Genomic DNA, 26,636 nt, shown 5'->3' with positions numbered 1-26,636 from the left:
GTCTCGTAGTAATGACCATACTATGATGTTCTGTGGAATGAGAAACGGGGCGATTCGAGTGTATGTCCTAAATGAGAACGACCCCTTCCTGGTCAGTTTGAAGGACTACTGGCATTTCAATGTGCACGACAATAATTATGGATCTATCAAAAGTATCTTTTCCAGTTTTGATGACCAGTACTTGCTGACTGCTGGGGAAGATGGTAATATCTTTGTTTTCGACATTTTTTCTGAATTTATCATCCAGAAAGAGGCCAAAGCCAAAGTGCCTTCTCCCAGGGTATGTAAGCAATTAGCCAATTAATTACCTAATAATAATAGCAGACTTCACCTTAAGATAAAGTGATGGAGTACTGTTAGAGTCTTTCAATACTGAGACTGTTATATATATATATATATATATATATATATATATATATATTATATTAACCTCATAATGTAATCTTATTGTAGGTCATAATATCTGTAACCTATAACTTACTATCTAGTCTTCTTACAACATTATAAATTTGACTTTCTGGAGCTTTTAAATTTGCCAAAATTAATGGCATTGAACTCTTATTTTTATAAAGGTTATACAGCTCTTCACCTTTAATAAGACTGCATCAGGAGTTCTTTATCAATCACTCTCTTAGACAAAGTTTCTCTTTCTTCTTCAAAATGGGCAATATTTTTCATATCTATGTTCTGCCATTATTTACTTGTTAATATACTCCAATAGACTTCTAAAGTTTTCTACAGGGCCTCCAACTTCCTTTAACATATTAATCAGAGCTGTTCTGACATGCATCTTAAGAACTTTCTTATGGATAAGGCTTGTCATTCTGTCTCATTGATCTGTCTTCTGATTTTTTTCTATCAAATCTTGTCTTCCTTGGCTATTTTTTTATTGAGCCCTAGACATTTTATGTGAAAAATTCAAGAGTTACCCTGATTCTTGGTGTGTTATTATTACCTCCTGTTTTAGTCAGGGTTTCTATTCTTGCCCAAACATCAAGACCAAGAAGCAAGTTGGGGAGGAAAGGGCTTATTCACCTTACACTTCCACATTGTTGTTCATCACCAAAGGACATCAGGACAGGACCTCAAGCAGGTCAGGAAGCAGGAGCTGATGCAGAGGTCATGGAGGGATGATACTCACTGTCTTGCTTTCCCTGGGTTGCTCAGCTTGCTTTCTTATAGAACCCAAGAGCACCAGCCCAGGGATGGCACCACCCACAAGGGGCCCTCCACCCTTGATCACTAATTGAGAAATGCCCCACAGCTGGATCTCATGGAGGCACTTCCCCAACTGAAGCTCCTTTCTCTGTGATAACTCCAGCCTGTGTCAAGTTGACACACAAAACCAGCCAGTATACCTGCTAAAGATTTCTCTTTGCTTCTAGAAAGCAGGGAGCAAGTATAAACCACTTTAATCCAGTCAGTAATGAGATATGATTTGCAATCAGGCTTTACTTCCTGAGAAGGCCATTTTACTTCCGGTTTACTCACACAGCTAGAATACATCATGGTTTCTCTTTTGAAAAATTTAAGTATGTTCTCTGCTAACTTTATGTATTTATATAATGCATTTTGATCATATCCATTCACCACCACCTCCCTGAAACTCTCCCATTGTCCCCTACCCAACTTCCCTATCAATGTCATATCCTCTTTTTATTATTATTAATAGAACCTTAAGTCCAGTTAGTGCTGCCAATATGCACACGGATGTGGGGTCATCCACTGGGACATGGAACCCACCAAGTCTGTAGAGGAGTGTCACCCTCCCTCAGCAGCCAGAAATTGCCAGTTGTTCCTCTGCTAAGGGTGAGGCTTCAGGGGTCTCTCCTCCATCCAGAATGGAATTTTGATTGGCTTGGTCTTGTGCAAGTCTTGTGTAGGTAACCTGACCACAGTTTCTGAAAACAGACGTTTTTCCCTCTTTCAACAGTTTGGGATTGAATCGGAGGCTATTCCAGAAGACATCGAAGATCCCAAAGCCTATAGGTATGAAAAAGCACCATAGTTATGGATCAGGACCAAACAAACTGACTGCAGACGCTGAGCAAGCCAAATGAATTTTCTCACATGCCATTTCTGTGTCTGGAATGACAGCTGTTTTACATGTCTGCTTTCAGTATTGAGAATGCCAGGAGGAAAAGGGAGCATGATAAGTTAATGAAGAAAGTAGAAGAAATAAAAGCTCATAAGAGGGAACAAATCAAAATTCTGAGGAATGAGTTTTGGAAGCTGTTAGCACTGAATAAAGAGTTACCAGCGCACATGCAGTTCCAACGGACGGTGAGTCTAAAGGAAGGACTTTTATTTTAACATAATATTTCTGAATCGGGACTACTATTTGCCAACCATGATATGGGAAAAATCGTGTGTCCTGGTCAGCTCCCATTGTCAGCCTTACACGGCCTAGTGTCATCGGATGGAGTCTCAGCTGAGGGATTTCCCAGACCCAGACTGACCTGTGTCACATCTGTCGGGGGTATTGTCTTGATGTCCACTGAAGAAAGACACCCCAGCCCACTGTGGGCAGATACCACTATCCCTAAGCAGGTGGTCCTAGAAGATAAAAGAAACCTGGATGAGTGTGAGGGAGAGGGAGGGCCAGCAGTCCCTGTGCTTCCTGCTTTCCTTCCTGCTTGAGTGCCTGTCCTGTCTTCTGTCCTTAATGAAAGGGTACTAATTAACCCAGCTCCTCCCTAAGTTGCTTTTGGTCGTGGTGTTTGTCAAAGCAATGGGAAAGCAAACTGGGACATGGTGTAAAAATCTTCTTTTACCTACAGTGTGTTTGCATCACCTCCAGGGCTGTAAAACTTAGCACAGTTGGGATGGAAGCCAAGGAGCCTACGCCACACAAAGTTGACCGCTGGACTTGGCTACCTTTATGATGTGCTTTTTCTGTATTCAGTAACAACATAAAAACAAGAGTTGAAATTTGGCTTGTCTGTTGGGAGGGTACATGAATAGTTTGACTCTCTGTTGTTTCATTTTAACTAATCCATTATATTTATGGAAAAAAAGGAGGAGTGGCCCCTGGTTCTGGAAAGACTCAGTGAAACAGTATTCGGCAAAACCAGAGCGGGGAAGTGGGAAGGGGTGGGAGGGAGGACAGGGGAAGAGAAGGGGGCTTACGGGACTTTCTTCTTGTATCTCATTTGATGTGTTATAAAATCAACTCCAGCAAATCGGTGGCCTTCCTATGCTCAAAGGATAAGCAGGCTGAGAAAGAAATTGGGGAGGTGACCCCCTTCGCAGTGGCCACGGACAGTATAGAGTATCTTGGGGTGACTCTTACCAAACATGTGAAAGATCTGTATGACAAGAACTTCAAGACTCTGAAGAGGGAAATGGAAGAAGACCTCGAAAAATGGGAAAACCTCCCATGCTCATGGATCGGTAGAATCAATATAGTTAAAATGGCCATTTTGCCTGAAGCACTATACAGATTCAGTGCAATACCCATCAAAATCCCAACTCAGTTCTTCACAGAGTTGGAGGGAGCAGTTGTCAAGTTCGTCTGGAACAGCAGAGGACCCAGGATAGCTAAAACTATTCTCGGCAACAAAGGAAAATCTGGGGGAATCAGTATCCCTGACCTCAGGCAATACTACAGAGCAATAGTGTTAAAAACTGCATGGTATTGGTACAGTGACAGGCAGGAGGATCAGTGGAACAGGGTTGAAGATCCAGAAATGAACCCACACACCTATGGCCACTTGATCCTCGACAAAGAGGCTGAAGACATCCAGTGGAAGAAAGATAGCCTTTTCAACAGATGGTGCTGGTTCAACTGGAGGTCAGCATGCAGAAGAATGCGAATTGATCCATCCTTGTCTCCTTGTACTAAGCTCAAATCCAAATGGATCAAGGACCTCCACATAAAGCCAGACACTCTGAAGCTAATAGAAAAGAAACTGGGGAAGACCCTTGAGGACATCGGTACAGGGAGAAAGTTTCTGAACAGAACACCAATAGCGTATGCTCTAGGAGCAAGAATTGACAAATGGGACCTCATAAGGTTACAGAGTTTCTGTAAGGCAAAGGACACCATCAAGAGGACAGATCGGCAACCAACAAATTGGGAAAAGATCTTCACCAATCCTACATCAGATAGAGGGCTAATATCCAATATATATAAAGAACTCAAGAAGTTAGACTCCAGAAAACCGAACAACCCTATTAAAAATGGGGTACAGAGTTAAACAAAGAATTCTCACCTGAAGAACTTCGGATGGCAGAGAAGCATCTTAAAAAATGCTCAACTTCATTAGTCATTAGGGAAATGCAAATCAAAACAACCCTAAGATTTCATCTTACACCAGTCAGAATGGCTAAGATTAAAAATTCAGGAGACAGCAGGTGTTGGAGAGGATGTGGAGAAAGAGGAACACTCCTCCACTGCTGGTGGGGTTGCAAATTGGTACAACCACTCTGGAAATCAGTCTGGCGGTTCCTCCGAAAACTGGGCACCTCACTTCCAGAAGATCCTGCTATACCACTCCTGGGCATATATCCAGAGGATTCCCCACCATGTAATAAGGATACATGCTCTACTATGTTCATAGCAGCCTTATTTATAATTGCCAGATGCTGGAAAGAACCCAGGTATCCCTCAACAGAAGAGTGGATGCAAAAAATGTGGTATATCTACACAATGGAGTACTATTCAGCCGTTAGAAACAATGAATTCATGAAATTCTTAGGCAAATGGATGGAGCTAGAGAACATCATACTAAGTGAGGTAACCCAGACTCAAAAGGTGAATCATGGTATGCACTCACTAATAAGTGGTTATTAACCTAGAAAACTGGAATACCCAAAACATAATCCACACATCAAATGAGATACAAGAAGAAAGGAGGAGTGGCCCCTGGTTCTGGAAAGACTCAGTGAAACAGTATTCGGCAAAACCAGAACAGGGAAGTGGGAAGGGGTGGGAGGGAGGACAGGGGAAGAGAAGGGGGCTTACGGGACTTTTGGGGAGTGGGGAGGCTAGAAAAGGGGAAATCATTTGAAATGTAAATAAATTATATCGAATAAAAAAAATAAAATAAAAATAAGCAACAAAAAAAAATAAGAACCTTTTTGACAAAGAAACCTACTTACCCTGCAGGATTTCAATATCGATGCCAAAATTCATGCTGAGATCCACAAGAAAACAAGTCTGAAAATGGAACAAGTGGAAAAGGAGCTAGCTTGGGAAAAACAGAAATTTGAACTCGGTCTGAAGAAGCTCCAGGACAGGTGCGTCTACCCTGCACATGGAGATGTCTGAATAGAGTTGTGTGTTGTGATGGCCACGGGGTGTCCAGATGAGCCATCGTGTGAAGCACCCAGGGATCCGGATGACACCTCACGCAGCCCTCCTGCCCACGGGGTCCTCCTGGGCGGCTGGCTCCTCCTTTCTAGTTAAATGATGGGAATTTGGGTGACCATTATATTTTTTAAATTTACAATGTCTGTTCGTTTTCTCTCTTGACAAACTATTTGTTTTATGCCAAATTAAAGCATGTCTATGAAGGCTTCCATGTTTTAAAAACCCCAAGTCGAACGTGGTTAGAAGCCATACAGTAGAAGATAATAAACTCCTGTCTAATCACCTTCACATCCCAGTCTGCCTTCCCAGGAGCAACGCCCTTTTGTTTTTTATGAAGGTTTGGTTTATAGACAGAGGAGTGTACACATCTTCCTAGAACAGCCCAATTAATACTTCCATCAATGCTCGTCAGTTCATGTATGTATGACTGCCATTAAGATTGAGAACATTTATATCATGCCAGGTCCCTCATAGCTTCTTTGAGCTCACATCTTTTCTCTGATGTGGAGTATTACTGCTACAGATCATCTTTATCTGTAAACTCCATATAAATGCAGTGCTGGTTAATGGTTTTTTCCCATCTGGCTTCTCTCATTCACATATGTCTAAGATTGTCTACAAGGAGCATGCAGCTGTCTTTCTTCTTATTATAAACTTATTTTATTTTTAATTGTGTGTGCTGGGGGGGGGGTGTCCATGGAGACCAGAAGAGGAGGGCACTGGATCCTAGGAAGTTGGTAGTCATGAGAGTTTGTAAGTGCTAAGAACTTGGTTCCAGTTCTCTGCAAATATTCTTAGCCACCGAGTCATCTCTCCAGCCTCAAAATCCAGTCTTTCTACAGAGAAACGTTTGAGAATTACCTCTATTTAACCTCCCAAAGTCTGCTCACTTCATAGTGACTACATACAAACAAATCTCTTTAGTGCATGTTTATAAACACATGCACACACATACACATTCACACGCACCATAGAGTTTAAGAAAATGTGTTTTAAATATCCCAGTGAAGTAAAATTTCTTAAGTCTTTGGTAAATAAATGTTAATTCTTTTCTTCTTTTTAGCTTAGGAATCTCATACACAGATAGTTATATTTTTATATAATTTATATATTCCTATTTAATTCTTATACAATGCATATAACATTGTCTATAATACATAGGGCAATAGATTACACATAGTCAGAGTTTGTTATGATCTGCTTTCCATTAAGCCTAATTATAAATTGTCACTCAGTACATATTAGCACAATTTGATGGTGTATTGATCAATAATGGAGTGTTTACTAGTTTCACTAGAATTAATTTTTTATTACTTTTCAATCAAGTGCAGCCCAACTTTCACAGAACTCTGATGGCATAGGTATGGTTAAATTCTAAGCAGTGCCTAAACATTTTGGTAGAATATGTGATCATTGCAAAATGATCAAAATATTAACTATTGCAAATACCTATTCTATTTTTTTTTTTTCAGATTTCGTGAACCATTGGAAAGTGACACTATTGTGGTTTACGCCATCCAGAGTGACCACCAGATAGCCTCCTATAGGCTGACAAAGCCCTCTAAATATTCCAAGTTAAAACGTCCAAGTCAGTCTGAGAGAAGAGCTAGCAAACTGGAGAGGTTCGAAAAGGAAGGGCCGGGCAGGAAGGAGAGCCAGAGAGATACAGGTGGGCGTCCAGACGGCAGGAGGCTTTGAATCCATATTGACAGGATTTCTCTACAGACTTGACTTTTTGTAGGAAAGGACTTTGACCCTGCCTTGGTGTCTGGAGCTCAATTTGTCTTCCCTATCCCATGATCTTCTCCCTTGGAAGAGGTAATCTTGCAAGTCAGGATTATGTGGTATGGCTAAGACTAGATGCAGGCGCACTCCACCAAATGCACAGTACCTGTTTTCTTATTGGCTGTGTGCTGCTAAAGCAAACCCATACTGGCCATGTTCCTCAGGCCATAGATGAGAACACAGGATGGTGCCGCTTTCTCACCTGCTGTATCCAAGGAGCCTCTCGTGTAGAATATCCCCTGGGTTCTGTTCCTCTCTGTCTTCCTGGTTCCCACCCCGAAGAACGGAAAACTGAAACACTGTGTTTCAAACTGTTTTCCAAGAACATACAAACAGAATGCAGGTGTGAAAATGGTACTTAACCTCCTCCCCGCAGCCCCCAGCCCAGCATGCGGACTGCTTCCTGCAGACGGCTAGCAAGGGAGTGCCAAAGGAAGACAAGTTGTGAGGAGGGAAATGTGATGTTCGTCTGTCCGAGACTACTACTACTACTACTACTACTTCTTCTTCTTCTTCTTCTTCTTCTTCTTCTTCTTCTTCTTCTTCTTCTTCTTCTTCTTCTTCTTCGTCTTCTTCTTCTTCTTCTTCTTCTTCTTCTTCTTCTCCTCCTCCTCCTCCTCCTCCTCCTCCTCCTCCTCCTCCTTCTCCTCCTCCTCCTTCTCCTTCTCTTTCTCTTCTTCTTCCTCCTCCTCCTTCCTCTCTCTCTTCCTCTTCTTCTTCTTCCTCTTCTTCCTCTTCCTCCTCCTCTTCTTCTTTCTCTTCTTTCTCCTCCTCTTCCTCTTCTTCCTCTTTTTCTTCTTCTTCCTCTTCTTCTTCCTCCTCCTCTTCCTCTTCTTTTCTGCAAACAGAATAATTTCATTCTTCTTTATAGCTGAATAAAATTCAGTTGTGTATTTATAGCACATTTTGTTTTGATCTTTACTTTTTTTCTTTTTTAAGATTTATTTTTTCACACCAAAAGAGAGCATTGGATCCTATTACAGATGGTTGTGAGCCACCATGTGGTTGCTGGGAATTGAATATAGGACCTCTGGAAGAGCAGTCAGTGCTCTTAGCCGCTGAACCATCTTTCCAGCCCGATCTCTACTTTTTTGAGACAGGATATTTATTTATTTATTTATTTATTTATTTATTTATTTATTTATTTTAGGTTTTTAGAGACAGGGTTTCTCTGTGTAGCCCTGGCTGTCCTGGAACTCACTCTGTAGACCAGGCTGGCCTCCAACTCAGAAATCTGCCTGCCTCTGCCTCCCAAGTGCTGGGATTAAAGGTGTGCGCCACCACTGCCCTGCTGAGACAAGATCTTTTGTAGCTCTGGCTAGCCTCAAACTCACTAGGAGCTGAGGTTGGCCTTCAACATCTGATCCTTCTGCCTCCCCCTCCAAGTGCCAGGATTATAGATGAGTGCATCACACCTGGTTTATTATTCATTTTAATGTATGTCTAAATGTATATCTTTGTATACATAGAACATGAGGAGTCACTCCTCAATAGACACATGTTCGCTGGTAAAAACATTGTTTTAAAACTACAGTTTTAATGTTAGGTGCTTCTGACTAATTTTTACATTTATTTTGTCCTTGAGAATTTCATAAAAGGGTATAATAAAATATGATCCCACACCCAACCATATCTTTTTAAAAAAGACCTACTAAGTGCAATTAGTGCTACCCATATATGTTTGGATGCAGAACCATCCTTGAGAATCCTACAGTGGCCATGTCCTTCAAAAAAGGATTTTGTTGTTTTTGTTTTTTTAAGTGGCCACAGCCCATTTCACTTAGTATATGAAGTGTCAGTTCAAACTCTGTCAGATTATGCCTTACTCAATCCTGTCCCAAGGCAGTATTGCAAACACACTCTGCAGCTGAATGCCAGTGCCCCTTCATTACTTACAACATTCTGTAAGGATCTGGTATTAGCTTTATTTTGCCAACTTTCTTCATGATCGACTACGAAGCTGACTCAGTTATGCCGTGCCATAACATTTATCCTTTTTAAAAATTAAGATCAAAGAATACTTTATTGCAGTTGTTTGCGTTTTTAAATTTCGTTTACTTTTTGAGACCATATAGTTGTGTCACTTGCCCCTACCCTTTTCTCTCTTAAAACCCTCCCACCTACCCCTCCTCATTCTTATCCACATCCATGACCTCTTTATCTCATTGTTCCATGCACATCTCCCTATCAGTTCTTAGTTGCCTGTGGTTCTTTATAGAAAACTGGGGACTTGTAGCCTTCCCCTGTCCATTTGGCACATCTGTTGTTGTCCTTGTTGGGCCTGTGCTCGGGCAGTCATGTTGGTGAGACTGTATGGATATAGCGCCTGACAGTCTTAGGAGAAACAGTCTCACAGCCATCTCCCTGGTCCTCTGGCTCTCTGTCCTTCTGCGAGGTTCCCGAAGCCTCGGGTGTGGCATCTGGACTGTAATTTTGCCAACTTTTTAAATAGAAAGTAATTAACAGCAATAATTGTGCCTTCAATGTCTAGTCTACTATTTCTAAATAGTAGACAACTTAATGATTGTTTAACTTACATTTTTGTAATTCTGTAATGGTGTGTAAGCATACCCACCTGGTCAATCTATTTTCCACAGTCAGTACAATATTTTAAAAAATTGCGTGAGATCTCCAACATCCTAGTGTAAAGAAGGCTTTGAGTGTTGGGTAAGGTAATGTAGATATTCTGAGCATGGTATGCTCAGATATGATATCCTATGGGCTAGGTATCATAAATACATTTTAAAATCAGCCACTTTCAATTTACAGTGGGTTTATCATTATGTGACCCTGGATCAAAGGTCAAAGAACATCTGTGGTCTGGGGGATTGAATTCATGGTAGTTCCATATTTTATCTTGATCTTGTGTGTGTGTGTGTGTGTGTGTACACTCATGTGTGTAGGTTGAAAACAGTATTTGAGAGTTATTTTTCTGCCTTAGAAGTACTGAAAAGTAATTTTTTGTTCAGGTGGAAGTATTAGCCTCCAAGAAGAATCCGTATCGGAAAAAGGGAAGAAATTTCGGCCTAGAACTTTAAGTGAAATTATGGTAGAAAACCAAATCGAGAAAACAAAGAAACTCATACAACAGGCTGAACGGGCTCAACTCAAGATTCTGCAGCGCAAAAAGGAATGGGAGGAGCTGTGAGTCACGTGTGACCTATATTCTTACACTCAATGTGTGACCCCCAAAGAGAGCTTTGTAAATGTTGCATTTGTTTGATACGGTTGTTGCTTACACCAAGAGGTAAGAAAATAAAAATCTAGACAGGATGGAATTGTGAAGGGGCAAAGACAGCAACACTCAAAAGTGGTTGTGCTTCTACTTGACATTTCTAGAATCCCCAGTTTCTGCTTCAAAACTACTCTTTGATAGTATAGTCAGAATGCTTTTTAAGCAGTAAGAAACTCTTTTCTGGGGGCTGGAGAGATGGCTCAGAGGTTAAGAGCACTGACTGCTCTTCCGAAGGTCCTGAGTTCAAATCCTAGCAACCACATAGTGGCTCACAACCATTCCGTAATGAAATCTGCTGCCCTCTTCTGGGGCCTCAGAAGACAGCTACAGTGTACTTACATATAATAAATAAAATAACAACAACAAAAAAAGAAGTCTCACTCTAGATCTTAAAAAAAAAGAAACTCTTTTCTGTCACAGAATCATAGAAAAACATGATGCCAGTTGCTTGAATAAATACCTCCCTGAAAGACTGGCGGGCCACATGGTGGTTGTAGTTTGCCTTTTCTGCGGGACTTCTTTCTCATCTGTGTTCTATAGCAGCTATCATTCTTTTTATTAAACTAGCAATGCACAGGAAATGTCATTCCTCTGCATGGCTTCAATGCTTCCTGCCCTTTGGGGCTTGATCGCAGTCACCCTGGAGAGCATGAAATGACACTTTGCTGAAGTTTGGATTGATATTTTCCCCGGGGGCTAGAGATATTGAACTTTTTGTGCTTTGCTTTGTTTTGTTGTTTTTGGAGACAGTCTCTCGATATAGTCTTCATTGTCTTGGAAGTCACTGTGTAAGACCAGTGTGGCCTCAAACTCAAAGAGACCCACTTGCCTCTGTCCCCTGAGTGTAGGGAATAAAGCCACCTGTGACTTCTTTTCATTTTTAAACAAAGAAGGGTTCCTTCAGCTTCCTGTCCATCCCTAAACTGGCTCATTTGATCTATTTTAATATAATAGACAAGTTAAGTTCAACTGCGTATGAAAACTCTCCTTTCAAGTTTTTGTTTAAGTAAGTGTGTGTGTGTGTGTGTGTGTGTGTGTGTGCGCGCGTGCATGCCTGCACGTGCACGTGCTCATGTGCATGTTTGTGATATAGCTGTCTGTGTGCTTGTGGAGGCTAGAAGAGTGTTGAATCCCTTGAAGCTGGAGTCCCAGGCATTTGTGAGACACCTGCCTGGTCCCATGGGTGCTAGGATATGAACTCTTCTCCCCATGACTGTGCGGCAGGCACTCATGACCGTTTCTCCAGGCTGCTGTGATTTTACTCTTCAATTTTCCTCATAGTTTCTATCATTATTGTCACCATTTAAATCTATTTATAGAGTATGTATCTTTAACATGTTTAAGTTATTATCATTTTTAAGAGTCACCTTTTAACTTTTATAAAAAGATTTAGAAGTTACTTATAGTGGCGCACGCCTATAATCCCAGCACTCTAGGAGGCAGAGGCAGGCGGATTTCTGAGTTCGAGGCCAGCCTGGTCTCCAGAGTGAGTTTCAGGACAGCCAGGGCTACACAGAGAAACCCTGTCTCAAAAAATATCAAAAAACCACACACACACACACACACACACACAAAAGAAGTTACTTATACTCCAACATTATAGTAATAATAGTGCATATATTCTGTTATTCTAAAATCTATCTACCATTACAAGTTTCATACCTGTGATATTAATGTTTCTTTTTACTGTTCTTTCATTTTAATCTGAAGAACTCCATTTGGCACTTCTTATACGATAGGTGGTCTTGAGGAATTCCCTGGATTTTTACTCTTGGGGGCTTTCTCTGCCTCTCTCTGTCTCTGTCTCTGTGTCTCTGTGTCTGTCTGTCTCTCACTCTCACTCTGAGATCCAAAGATGTCAAGAGAGAAACTCGTTCTTTAGGCAGTTCTGGGGAACAAAGCTCACTTCTTCCCCCCCTCCCCAAGCAAGGCGCTCCTGGGAGCTGGACTTTGTTTCACCGTGTGAGTATGTGCTTGTCATCTTCTCTGATGGCTCAGGCTGTGCGGTCCAGCGCTATCAGTGCTGTCCAGCATGCAGCACCATCAGCGCCATCAATGCCTTCGGACTCAGAGAGAGCAGTCCTCTGCCGATCCCCTTGACAAAGCAGACTACCCCATTCCCTACCCTAGAAAGAGCAGAAAGCGGGGATCTCAGCTCTGGACTGGAGGCTGAATCTGGGGAGTACTCCTCCGTGACTGTCCTCTCTTCAATGACACCAGTTCTTGTCCTGCAGAGCCTCGGACTATCTGAAGGCTTTCCACAGAGGGAACCAGAACTGTCGCTGTGTCAATGTAGTCGCACAGTGTTCCTGAGCCGGGAGCCTTTCTGTTCTTGTTTTCTTTTCTTTTTTTTTTCTGTTCTTTTTCCTATTCTTTTTCACTTGATCTTAGCCCAAAGGCCGAGAAGTGGTTTCTATTCCTTTTCTGTTCTACTCTTTCATCTTGCTCACCTCACTTTGCATTAAAGAGTGAGTGATTCTACCTTCCTAATCCCTTTGCCTTTTATTTCTTATTTTTCTTCATTTTATTGTGTGGTACATGCTATATTATGTTGGCTGAAAATAATGAGACTAGACATTCTCGTTCATCTTTAGAGTTAGGGAGAGTCACTCCATCCTTTTATGATTTTAAATTCCTTTTTTATTAAGTTGAATAAATTCTCTTTTATTCCTAGCTTTTCCCCTCATCCATCTATTTTACAGTGTTCCACTATGACCCAGGCTGGGCTTCCTCATCCACCCCCAACTTTGGGGTTGGGATTACAGGCTGGAGCCATTAAGCCTGGCTCGTTCTTAGCTTTAAAAATCAAGATGGATTCTGACTTTTATAAAGTGTCATAATTTGTTTCCTGCACGAGGGATGTGACACAAGGCACACATGGAGATCAGAGGGCAATTGCAGGGCTTTGTTATCTCCTAATGCCAGTGGGCTCTGGTGACAGAATTCAGGCTGTGTGACATGGTGATACGCACCAGGACCCACTGGACCATCCTCTGGCCCAGTAAAATGTTTTTTGTTTGTTTGTTTGTTTATTTGGTTGGTTGGTTCGGTTTTTTTTGTTTTGTTTTGTTTTAAGTAGAAAAAAATGTACTTGTGTGGAAATTTACAGGGCTACCAAATACATCCAGCATTCCATTTCACGCTCTGCACCTGTGTCCTTGAGGCTCTACAGAGAACATATTTTTGTAGCCTCCTCCCGGGGCGTTCTAGGCCACAGCTTTTTCTACTCTTATTTATTGGTTAATATAATTTCACCTTTCCCCCTGCATTCCCAAACGGTATCACTATGACTGATGTCCTAAGAGTTTTCCATCCTTGCCTCAGCTTCCTGTACCTCCCAAAAGTTGTTTCCGTGCAGCAAGTGCGCATGTCCGTGGAGTTCTGGACGCGGCGGCAAGTGCGCATGTCCGGCGTGACATTCACGTCTGTGCCTTCTCCTCCTCCTATAGTTACAAGAGCAAGCCCGATGACGACTATGAAGACCCCAGAGACGTTCAGGCCATCAAAGAAGCCCAAACATTCATGGGGGATTTCAATCTGAAGACAGCCCCGGACTACAAGATACCTGAGCACATGAGAATAAATGCGGCCAAGAAGGAGGAGGAACTGGGGTTCCTCGACTCGATGGTACTTAGCGCTTGGACCCCGCGACCCTGAAAAGCATCCTGTTGTTAAGTAGAGTCTGCCCAACCCCTCCATTTATCTCTCTAATCCACACATGCACATACACATGAACATTTAGAGCTGAAGGCGATTTTTGTAGGAGTTTAGAATACATCTTCTTTTTATAAATGGTGAGACAGGGACCCAGAGAGGTCAGGAGATTCATCTATGGGTGTGTGAGCACAGCGTAGAGCCGGCCTTCAGGTTAATTATATGGCCCCAGGCCATTTTTATGGGGAAGTCCTATACTGTTTCACGTACATCAAACTTCTGAAATTCAATGGAATCCTTGATAGATTTGTTTTTTGACTGCCACAGACTGCTAAACGGTTAGAACTGATGTCATTATTCAGTCTTTTCTTTACTGGACTTCCATTTTTTGTCAGAAATGAAACTGTTGCTGATCACACTTGGCTCTGAGCCTCATTTTTCTTATTAAATGTTTCCTGTTGTATTCCGTAGCTGCTGCCTGCAGCTGCTACGAACTGGGTTGTTGGAACAGAAGCTGAGGGGTGGATGGGGAAGGGGTGAAAAGAACGAGGCCAGGACGATAGTTTACCGATCGAGGCCCCAACTTTAATGGGGATCAGACCTTTTAACAGTTTGGGTAAGTCCCTCCCCCCAGACTCCAGGCTGAGTTCCAGGGAAGTCCTCTGGCCATCCTTGTCTCCACTGCTCAGACAGCTGGGTGGGTCACCTGCTTAATTCAGGAACTCATAGACCTGGAGGAACAATGAACTTAACCTTCACTCTGAGCTTCTCCACCCTAGGATAAAAAATCCTGCTGTAACCTACTTTCTTATCATGCCTTAACGTCAGATTCCTGCCCGAAGCCAGGAATTGTCCTTGGTCAATGCCAAGTTCCTACCAAGTGGTGTAACCCCCCAATATGGCTCTGTACAGTTTCCCTTGTTGATGCCTGCATTTCTGATGAATGCTAATTCTTTGGGCCCCGTTTAAATCATTAGGGGATTGCTTCTTCACACTCAGAGACTCTGAAGGCATATGGCTACTTTGTTCAAAAGGAGGGTTAACTACTTGCCCACCCAGTGTGGTTGTATAGACCACACCGTTCACCGTACCACACTGACAAGGGTGTCAGTTCTATATCCCATAGGTAGCATATTCTGAGAAACGGGAAAAAAGTATCCTGAAGAAGGTATATCCTTTTCTTTTTTTGCAAAAGGTGTTATTTAGGCCGGTGCTATAAGTGCCTTGGCATGCTAGCTAATATCCACAAATGAAGGATCAATGACCTAATAATTTTATTCTTCTGGTCACAATCAACATTTCAGACATCGTACTACTAGTGACCATTTAGATTATTTTTCTAGCTAATTTTCCCCCCAAATAAGTTTAATTTACCCATTATTTTTATTGAGTATTATGTATTTATTATTTACGGACCCATATTTTTGTGAACACTTTATTTATTTATTTATTTACTTCCTTACTTAATGTGTGAGACTGTTTTACCTGCATGTATGTCTGTGTCCCTATGTGCATGCACGGTGGTGCCCACAGAAGCCAGAAGAGGGCTTGGGATCCTCTGAAACTGGAGTTATAACTGGTTGTGAGCTGCCATGTGGGTGCTGGGAATTGAACCTGGATCCTCTGTAAGAGCAACCAGGTGGTTCCACCCATGCCCCGTGCTGAGTTCTCATTTTTAAGTCTTAGTTCTTTAAAGACCCATCCTCAAGTAGGTAAACATGCTGATCTTGTTTCAGTGATTTTTCTTTTTTTTTTTTTTCCAAAACATTTTTTTATTCGATATAATTTATTTACATTTCAAATGATTTCCCCTTTTCTAGCCACCCCACTCCCCGAAAGTCCCGTAAACCCCCTTCTCTTCCCCTGTCCTCCCACCCACCCCTTCCCACTTCCCCGTTCTGGTTTTGCTGAATACTGTTTCACTGAGTCTTTCCAGAACCAGGGGCCACTCCTCCTTTCTTCTTGTATCTCATTTGATGTGTGGATTATGTTTTGGGTATTCCAGTTTTCTAGGTTAATATCCACTTATTAGTGAGTGCATACCATGATTCACCTTTTGAGTCTGAGTTACCTCACTTAGTATGATATTCTCTAGCTCCATCCATTTGCCTAAGAATTTCATGAATTCATTGTTTCTAATGGCTGAATAGTACTCCATTGTGTAGATATACCACATTTTTTGCATCCACTCTTCTGTTGAGGGATACCTGGGTTCTTTCCAGCATCTGGCAATTACAAATAGGGCTGCTATGAACATAGTAGAACATGTATCCTTATTACATGGTGGGGAGTCTTCTGGGTATATGCCCAGGAGTGGTATAGCAGGATCTTCTGGAAGTAAGGTGCCCAGTTTTCGGAGGAACCGCCAGACTGATTTCCAGAGTGGTTGTACCAATTTGCAACCCCACCAGCAGTGGAGGAGTGTTCCTCTTTCTCCACACCCTCTCCAACACCTGCTGTCTCCTGAATTTTTAATCTTAGCCATTCTGACTGGTGTAAGATGAAATCTTAGGGTTGTTTTGATTTGCATTTCCCTAATGACTAATGAAGTTGAGCATTTTTTAAGATGCTTCTCCGCCATCCGAAGTTCTTCAGGTGAGAATTCTTTGTTTAACTCTGTACCCCATTTTTTAATAGGGTTGTTTGGTTTTCTGTAGTCTAACTTCTTGAGTTCTTTATATATATTGGATATTAGCCCTCTATCTGATGTAGGATTGGTGAAGATCTTTTCCCAATTTGTTGGTTGCCGATTTGTCCTCTTGATGGTGTCCTTTGCCTTACAGAAACTTTGTAATTTTATGAGGTCCCATTTGTCAATTCTTGCTCTTAGAGCATACGCTATTGGTGTTCTGTTCAGAAACTTTCTCCCTGTGCCGATGTCCTCAAGGGTCTTCCCCAGTTTCTTTTCTATTAGCTTCAGAGTGTCTGGCTTTATGTGGAGGTCCTTGATCCATTTGGATTTGAGCTTAGTACAAGGAGACAAGGATGGATCAATTCGCATTCTTCTGCATGCTGACCTCCAGTTGAACCAGCACCATTTGTTGAAAAGGCTATCTTTTTTCCATTGGATGTTTTCAGCCTCTTTGTCGAGGATCAAGTGGCCATAGGTGTGTGGGTTCATTTCTGGATCTTCAATCCTGTTCCATTGATCCTCCTGCCTGTCACTGTACCAATACCATGCAGTTTTTAACACTATTGCTCTGTAGTATTGCTTGAGGTCAGGGATACTGATTCCCCCAGATTTCCTTTTGTTGCTGAGAATAGTTTTAGCTATCCTGGGTTTTTTGTTGTTCCAGATGAATTTGATAATTGCTCTTTCTAACTCTGTGAAGAATTGAGTTGGGATTTTGATGGGTATTGCATTGAATCTGTATAGTGCTTTAGGCAAAATGGCCATTTTAACTATATTGATTCTACCGATCCATGAGCATGGGAGGTTTTCCCATTTTTTGAGGTCTTCTTCCATTTCCTTCTTCAGAGTCTTGAAGTTCTTGTCATACAGATCTTTCACATGTTTGGTAAGAGTCACCCCAAGATACTTTATACTGTTTGTGGCTATTGTGAAGGGGGTCATTTCCCTAATTTCTTTCTCAGCCTGCTTATCCTTTGAGTATAGGAAGGCCACTGATTTGCTTGAGTTGATTTTATAACCTGCCACTTTGCTGAAGTTGTTTATCAGCTGTAGGAGCTCTCTAGTGGAGTTCTTTGGGTCACTTAGGTAGACGATCATGTCGTCTGCAAATAATGATAGTTTGACTTCTTCCTTTCCAATTTGTATCCCTTTGACCTCCTTATGTTGTCGAATTGCCCGAGCTAGTACCTCAAGTACAATATTGAAAAGATAAGGAGAAAGGGGGCAGCCTTGTCTGGTCCCTGATTTCAGTGGGATTGCTTCAAGTTTCTCTCCATTTAGTTTGATGCTGGCTACCGGTTTGCTGTATATTGCTTTTACTATGTTTAGGTATGGGCCTTGAATTCCTGTTCTCTCCAAGACTTTAAGCATGAAGGGATGCTGAATTTTGTCAAATGCTTTTTCAGCATCCAATGAAATGACCATGTGGTTTTGTTCTTTGAGTCTGTTTATGTAGTGAATTGTATTGATGGATTTCCGTATATTGAACCAACCCTGCATTCCCGGGATAAAGCCTACTTGATCATGGTGGATGATCGTTTTGATGTGTTCTTGGATTCGGTTGGCAAGAATTTTATTGAGTATTTTTGCATCGATGTTCATAAGGGAAATTGGTCTGAAGTTCTCTTTCTTTGTTGGATCTTTGTGTGGCTTTGGTATCAGCGTAATTGTGGCTTCGTAGAAGGAACTGGGTAGTGTTCCTTCTGTTTCTATTTTGTGGAATAGTTTGAAGAGTATTGGTGTTAACTCTTCTTTGAAGGTCTGGTAGAATTCTGCACTGAAGCCATCTGGTCCTGTGCTTTTTTTGGTTGGAAGACTTTCTATGACTCCTTCTATTTCTTTAGGCATTATGGGACTGTTTAGATGGTCTAGTTGGTCCTGAGTTAATTTTGGTATTTGGTATCTGTCAAGGAAATTGTCCATTTCCTCCAGATTCTCCAGTTGTGTTGAGTATAGGCTCTTGTAGTAGGATCTGATGATTTTTTGGATTTCCTCAGTTTCCGTTGTTATATCTCCCTTTTCATTTCTAAGTTTGTTAATTTGGATACTTTCTCTGTGCCCTTTGGTCATTCTGGCTAAGGGTTTATCTATCTTGTTGATTTTCTCAAAGAACCAGCTCCTGGTATTGTTGATTTTTTGTATGGTTCTCTTTGTTTCTACTTGATTGATTTCGGCCCTGAGTTTGATGATTTCCTGCCTTCTACTCCTCCTGGGCGAAATAGCTTCTTTTTGTTCTAGGGCTTTCAGGTGTGTCATTAAGCTGGTAATGTATGCTCTCTCCATTTTCTTTTTGGAGGCACTCAGGGCTATGAGTTTTCCTCTTAGCACTGCTTTCATTGTGTCCCATAGATTTGGGTATGTTGTGTTTTCATTTTCATTGTGTTCTAAAAAGTCTTTAATTTCTTTCTTTATTTCTTCCTTGACCAAGGTATCATTGAGTAGAGTATTGTTCAGTTTCCACGTGTATGTGGGCTTTCTGTTGTTTCTGTTGCTATTGAAGACCACTTTTACTCCATAGTGATCAGATAGGAGGCATGGGATTAGTTCGATCTTCTTATATTTGTTGAGGTCTGTCTTGTGACCAATTATATGGTCGATTTTGGAGAAGGTACCATGAGGTGCTGAGAAAAAGGTATATTCTTTTGTTTTAGGATAGAATGTTCTATATATATTTGTTAAATCTAATTGGTCCAAAGCTTCAATTAGTTTCATTGTGTCCCTGTTTAGTTTCTGTTTTCCTGATCGGTCCATTGAGGAAAGTGCAGTGTTGAAGTCTCCCACAATTATTGTGTTAGGTGCAATGTGTGCTTTTAGTTTTAATAAAGTTTCTTTTACGAAAGAGGGTGCCCTTGCATTTGGGGCATAGATGTTCAGGATTGACAGTTCTTCTTTTTGTATTTTTCCTTTGACCAGCAAGAAGTGTCCCTCAGGGTCTCTTTTGATGACTTTGGGTTGAAAGTCAATTTTATCTGATATTAAAATGGCTACTCCAGCTTGTTTCCTGAGACCATTTGCTTGTAAAATTGTCTTCCAGCCTTTTACTCTAAGGTAGTGTTTGTCTTTGACCCTGAGGTGTGTTTCCTGTAAGCAGCAAAATGTAGGGTCCTGTTTACGTATCCATTCAGTTAGTCTGTGTCTTTTTATTGGGGCATTAAGTCCATTGATGTTAAGAGATATTAAGGAATAGTGATTGTTACTTCCTATCATTTTTGACGTTATTTTTTAAATTTGAATGCTTAACTTCTTTTGGGTTTGATGAAGGGTTACTATCTTGTTTTTTCCAGGGTGAAGTTTCCCTCCTTGTATTGGTGTTGTCCTCCTATTATCCTTTTTAGGGCTGGGTTTGTGGATAGATATTGGGTAAACTTGGTTTTGTCATGAAATATCTTAGTTTCTCCATCTATGGTGATTGAGAGTTTTGCTGGATATAGTAGTTTTGGTTGGCATTTGTGTTCTCTTAGAGTCTGCATGAGATCTGCCCAGGACCTTCTAGCCTTCATTGTCTCAGGTGAAAAGTCTGCTGTGATTCTGATAGGTCTTCCTTTATATGTTACTTGGCCTTTTTCTCTTACTGCCTTTAGTATTCTTTCTTTGTTTAGAACATTTGGTGTTTTGATTATTATGTGACGGGAAGTATTTCTGTTCTGGTCCAGTCTGTTTGGAGTTCTGTAGGCTTCTTGTATATTCATGGGCATCTCTCTCTTTAGGTTAGGGAAGTTTTCTTCCATAATTTTATTGAAGATGTTTGCTGGCCCTTTAAGTTGTAAATCTTCACTCTCATCTATGCCTATAATCCTTAGGTTTGGTCTTCTCATTGTGTCCTGGATTTCCTGGATATTTTGGGTTACAAGCTTTTTGCATTTTGCATTTTCTTTAACTGTTGAGTCCATGGTTTCTATGGAATCTTCAGCATCTGAGATTCTTTCTTCTATCTCTTGTATTCTGTTGTTGATATTTGCATCTCTGTCCCCTGATTTCTTCCCAAGGCTTTCTATCTCCAAAGTTGTCTCCCTTTGAGTTTTCTTAGTTGTTTCTACTTCTGATTTTAGATCCTGGATGGTTTTGCTTAGCTCCTTCACTTGCATGTTTGTGTTTTCCTGTAATTCTTTAAGAGATTTTTGTGTTTCGTCTTTCATGACCTCAGCCTGTTGACCAAAGTTCTCCTGTATTTCTTTAAGAGATTTTTGTATTTCGTCTTTCATGACCTCAGCCTGTTGACCAAAGTTCTCCTGTATTTCTTTAAGTGTTTTTTGCATTTCCTCCTTGTTGGCTTTTGTATTCTCCTGGATTTCTTTCAATGAGTTTTGTGTTTCCCTTGCAAGGGCTTCTAACTTTTGATCCATTTTCTCCTGAATTTCTTTATGTATGTCCTTCATGTGTTCCTGTACCAGCATCATGACCAGTGATTTTAAATCCAAATCTTGTTTTACTGGTGTGATGGGGTATCCAGGACATGTTGGTAGAGGAGAATTGGGTTCAGATGTTGCCATATTGCCTTGATTTCTGTTAGTGACGTTCCTGCGTTTGCCTTTTGCCATCTAGTTCTCACTGCTGTTAGTTTATCTTGTCAGTGCTGGACTCACCAGTGCAAGCTGCCCCTTCCCAGTTGGCCTCTGGTGCACAGCTTACCTCCTGCACTGCTTGTAGACAGTGTGCTGCTGCCCAGGCTGTTCCGATCCCAAAGCAGGCACCCGAAGGCTCCCGCTGGGGCCCGCTGGATTCACTGGAGCACACTGACTTCTCCCAGCTGGCCGCCCGGAAGCCCAGCTAGCCACTTGCAGGACTTGGAGATGTAATGCTGCCGCCCAGACTGATCTGGATCCGGAAGCGGAGAGAGTAGAGCTAAGGGCTTCTGCCTGAGGCCTTGCCCCAGATTGTGTCTGTGGACCAGATGGAGCCTGTGTGCACCCCCAGGGAGTGCCGACGGTGTATGCTACTGTGACCTCCCCTGTGTTCCGCTCACTCCGCTGGGCAGCCGATCCGCCAACCGGGCTGTCGCACACAAGGTTAGCCTGGCCGCCCAGTCCCTGAGTCCAGGCAAAAGCCTGGGAGGCCAAGGTCCGAGCAAAGTTCCCCTAGGGCTATGACTGTTACTTGGGTCTGCCAGGTGACTAGGATGGCGGGCAGGCGTGCGCGCCCCGCGCTCCCTGAAAGCGCCGGGAGAGTCTGCTTTGCTAACAATCACCTGGGCGGGTTGACTCACAGATGGCCCACCAAGCCGCCCAGTTCTTGGGGTCAGTCCTGTGCCTTTTGGGGCCTGGACCCCCGCTTTGTTAGCCTTAGGCTATGCCTGTTACAGGTCTGCCCGCCTGAGCTCTCTGTCGTCCTGCAGACAAAATGGCGGCGGCGCGCTCGCAGGCCTGGGCAAAAAACCTCCTGGCTGGGTTGGTACCCCGATGGCCCCCCGACCCGCCCAGGGCCTGGGTGCAGGCCAACACCCGTCGGGCTCAGACCACCGCGTTGTTGGCCTCGGATTATGTTTGTGTACCTCAGTCTGTCCGTTCCCCGGAGTCCGGAACCAAGATGGATGCACCTCTCCTGACTGGTGGGAGGCCGAGTTCTGAAGTGGCCTCCGTGCAGGAAAGGCGCCGCACAACTGCAGCTGCTTGCTGCCCGGCTGGTCAGCGAAGGTCAGTGGTCGTGGGCGCAGGGCCTAACTGGTCCCTGTGATGCCTTGGTTCCACTGCTGATGGCCCTTCAGCTGGAGCAGCCACTGCTGCCGCTGCCCTTTTTCTTTTTTTTTTTTTACTTTCTAGTAGACATGTAGGTAACTTTTATAAGACTGTTTGACAAAGTGCGTTTGGTCTTTTTTTTTAAACACTATATTTCACGTGGAGTAATGCTTAGGCTGGTTATCAGCCTCATTGCACACAGTTGCTGTTGTCCTTTTAGGCCCTGGGAGATACTTCTAGGACGGAGTATGTAATGAGTAAGCCACGGGTGTATGCAGTACTGGTGCAGGTATGCTTTGGCTCAAATAAGTAGAAAAAACAAACAAACAAACAAAAAATCAAAAAACACACAGAAAGATGTCATGGTATGCTGTATGAAACTGATATTTCATGACCACAAAAGAGTGATAATCCAATTGTCCAACTAGGAAAGGAGCTAGTTAATGACCGGAGTGTCCAGCTAAACACAAGTCTCCTGAGAGACTTCCACTAAGAGGCTGAGGGACAGGAAACCCAACCTTGCAAACCAGCAGAAGGGACCAACGGGACAAAGAGAAAAGGCTCTAGATGGCCGGTCCAGGCTGGCTCCGGTCTTAAAGTGCAACACCTGAAAGCCAGAGGAAAGCGTAACTGTGTTTGCTTTCCCCTGGTCTTGCCAGTCCAAAGATAAAGGGTAAATAACTGTGAGCAGGCGGTGATGTTGTCCCCCGCCCCTGTTTCAGGCCCACGGAAAGAAGAGATACATGAACAAGTGCATCCTTTCCCTTCGGGATCTCAAGTTGGCCGTCATCGAGGAAATCCAGTGCCTGGTACATGAACTGAAGAACATTCAGTCTTCCATCCCCGCGTCCAAGCACATGCCCATCCCCCAGGTCCCGCAGATCTATCCAGAAGAAGTCCCAGAACGGAGATTCCAGTACGACGAGGAAACACTCTTGAGATTTAAGAGAAAGCAGAAGAAACGGCAGGATGCAAAGAGCAGCAGCAAGCAGTCGGGCTCCGGGGGCTCCGGAGGAGGCCTGGGGTTCCTCAAACTGTCCTCGGGAAAGGAGGGAGACCTGACCACCAGAGACTCCCTGTCTAGGTCGTCCAAGGCATCCGCCTTCCTGGAGCTTCCAAAGCAAACCGAGTTTGAGAAGGCGGAGCCAGGCGACGTGGAGCTGGAGATTATGAAGAGAGACGAGGTTAAACACCTGTACATGCAGCAGTTCTTGTGCAACCGGGTAAGAGGCGAAGCCGCCGAAAGGATGAGAATAACTGGTAGAATTCGGTCTGGCTTATGATTGGCTGGTGTCAGATTTCTCCTCGTTAACCTTTCTCCCAAATGCTGACCAGCTCATTACTCCCTGAAGGCTCGGCTTCTCCCCCCCACCCCACACACACCTTTGCCCCCCCACCCCCGCCGCCCCCACCCCACACACACCTTTGCCCCCCCCACCCCCGCCGCCCCCGCCCCCCGCCCCGCCCCGCCCCGCCCATGCAGCTAAATGAAGTCATGGTAAAGGGAACTGGAGAAAAGATAAATAGGGTGTACTTAAACCGGAAGCTTTTGCTTTTTTCACACCACCATCTCTGTCTCCGTCTCAGTTTCTCTTTCCGTCTCTTTGGTACTGTCTTATTTTGTACCTCAGGTTGGCCTAAAATTCACTATGTAGCCCGAACTGGCCTCAAAGTTGTGGCTAATCCCCCTGCCTCTGGCTCTCAGGTCCCTGGATTACAGGTGTAAACACCACGCTGCTGGCCCATCCTCTCTCCTTTCTTTAGTGCATGGGTTGCTCCGGTAGGAAGGAGTGTCTGTGGTGATGACTGGATTTCAAAATTATTTTAGAACTGGAAGGACAGGTGCCATCATTTCCAGGGAAACCAGAACCAGACTTGGGTCAGAAGTGCCCGGGTACAGTTTAACCACGGAAGGAGAGAACCTTTCCTGGACAGGTAGCTCCCCGCTACCAGACAGATACCAGGAGCCCCTTCCTCAGCTCTCGTCAGCCCCGCCCTGCAAAAGTGCTCCCAGTAGCTCCTCCTTCACTATCAGCCCTGCTCCCCCAGGCCGGGTAGAGTTGACAGTCCTCCAGAGAAGGGCCACATCTCTACTCTCTTCTGTTTCCCTCATGATGTCTAGTCATAAGACACGCCAGACACATAGTAGATGTTCAACCACAAGCTTTGCTATAATCACGTTAATTTATTGGTTTTATCAATTTAACAAACATCTGTTGGCTATGCCACATGTAGAGACTCTCCACCCTCACAAACCTAGCAAGCTGTCAGCTCTGAGAGCCCACAGAACAGGCATAACCCATACAGACCTGTGGACCTCTGTGGACCGGTTCCAGAATGGCTTTTTGAAAAAGAAAATGTCCTCCTGCCTCCTGAGAAACTGGGGATAATGTAGCCTTATTGAATAAGCATAAAAGGAAGCCTAAATAGGCACTCTATCACCACGCTTACTTAAAAGTTTGGTGGGTTGTGTTTTTTTTTTCCATCTCTTTTCTTTGGGTTGATTTCTGTATTTTAGCACCCTAAAATTTCTCTAGCAATTTGACCACTACAAGCCTGCAGACATCTTTCTGTTCATTCTCCTCTAGTAGGGGGCTTCACATACACCAAGTTTTTGACAGTCAAGACTTCCTGTAATGTACAACCCAGCAGATAGCATTCAATGGTTTCCTCCCCCCACACCTCCACCCCCGCCCACACACTGTGCGAGTTTCCTTGGGCTCATCACCAGCTGTGGCCCCCTTAAGCCTTTCACTAACCCTGCAATAAGTAGGCAGAGCTGTGCCCAGTCAGAGTACACAGGAGGGTACACAGCCCTTCGGCCTGGAATAAAGCTCCAGACCAGGAGTCAGGACTTGGACTCTGGAGTTGGGACTTAAATTTCTGTTCCACCTTTATATTAAGGTAGCCTTGATTACAGGGCAGTCACCTTTAACCTCATTTCTTCATTTGGAAAATGTGATAATTGAACAGTTCCTTGTGACTCTATTATTGTATTTACCTATGTAAAAACATTTTCCATTCTTTGCTTTTTAAATTTTTATTCTTCTCTCATACATTGCATCCTCACCACAGTTTCCCCTCTCTCCACTCCTCCCGGTCTTCCCTCCTCCATCCCTTCTTCCTTAGATCAACCCCTCTTCTGTTTGCCTTCAAAAGAACAAATAAATAAGATCAGGCCTCCCAGGGATACCCACGAAACATTGCCTAACAAGACAACAAGACTGGGCACAAGCCCTCATATCACTTGCTGGATGAAGCAACCCAGTAGGAGGAAGAGGGTCCCAAGTGCAGGCAAAAGAGTCAGAGTCACCTGCCCACTCTTGGGAGTCCCACAAGAACACCAACTATACAACCATGATGTGTATGCAAAGGATCTTGCTCAGACCCACACAAGGTCAATGATTGTCACTTTGGTTTCTGTGAGCCCCTTTGAGCCCTGCTTAGTTGGTTCTGTGGGCAGTCCTCTCATGGTATACTTGACCCCTCTGGCTCCTAAAGGCCCACCCAACCTCCCACTCCCCACCCCCTGAACCCATCTTCTTCAGGGTTCCCTTTTGTTTTAGTTTGGGTTCCCATTGCTATGAAGAGACACCATGACCAAGGCAACTCTTATGAAAGAAACATTTAATTTTTCTGTCTCACTGACAATTTCAGAGGTTTAGTTCATTATCACGGTGGGAGCACAGCAGCCTACAGGCAGACATGGTGCCGGAGAAGGAGCTGAGAGGTCTACATCTCCATCTGAAGGCAACCAGAAGGAGACTAATTCCTCACTGGGTGGAGCTTGAGCATAGAGACCTATAATCCCACTCCCACAGTGACACTCCCTCCAATAAGGCCACACCTCCTAGTAGTGCCACTCCCTATGGGCCAAGCATTCAAACATATGAGTCTGTGTCAGCCAAACCTATTCAGACCGCCACACCCTGGCTCCGCCTGGTGTTTGGCTTTGAGTCCCTGCATCAGTTCCCATTGCTCTTCCATCACTGGGTGATGCCCCTCTGAGGCTAACTGAGCTGGGCACCTAGCTACATTTTCAAAGGTTTTTAAATAAAGGAGTTAAGAGTAATTTTTCTTTAGACTTACTGTGAGAAAGCATTGAAATGGGTTAGATAAAAGAGGATATATATATATATATATATATATATGAAAAGTCACTGAACAATGGCTTATTCAATCACGATAAAGTACCTTAACGGACTCTATTATAGAATTTCCATCATTGAGCTATGCAAATTTAATGTCACTAATAAGTGAGTTTATATGGGTGCATAATTATATCTCTAGTCAAAATATATAATGAGAGATATTTTAGATACATCAGTACTGTTGGACAGTTTG

At 43.2% G+C, this 26,636-nt stretch overlaps 1 protein-coding gene across 1 annotated transcript in view; it reads left to right on the top strand.

Annotated features, from left to right (window-relative positions):
* The window catches only part of Cfap44 (cilia and flagella associated protein 44), a 90,417-nt gene that overhangs the window by 42,186 nt on the left and 21,595 nt on the right, over positions 1-26,636 (top strand). The window contains exons 19-26 of the mRNA XM_052158952.1: positions 10-280; positions 1,934-1,989; positions 2,121-2,283; positions 5,111-5,241; positions 6,787-6,983; positions 10,069-10,243; positions 13,784-13,961; positions 23,015-23,515. Coding sequence (XP_052014912.1) covers positions 10-280; positions 1,934-1,989; positions 2,121-2,283; positions 5,111-5,241; positions 6,787-6,983; positions 10,069-10,243; positions 13,784-13,961; positions 23,015-23,515 — 1,672 coding nt within the window. The remainder of the gene's footprint in view (positions 1-9; positions 281-1,933; positions 1,990-2,120; positions 2,284-5,110; positions 5,242-6,786; positions 6,984-10,068; positions 10,244-13,783; positions 13,962-23,014; positions 23,516-26,636) is intronic.

Source organism: Apodemus sylvaticus, chromosome 15, assembly GCF_947179515.1.
Source record: "Apodemus sylvaticus chromosome 15, mApoSyl1.1, whole genome shotgun sequence".
Classification (NCBI taxonomy): Eukaryota; Metazoa; Chordata; class Mammalia; order Rodentia; family Muridae; genus Apodemus; species Apodemus sylvaticus.
Note: the sequence above shows the minus strand (reverse complement) of the source record. Positions and strands in the feature narration are given on the sequence as shown.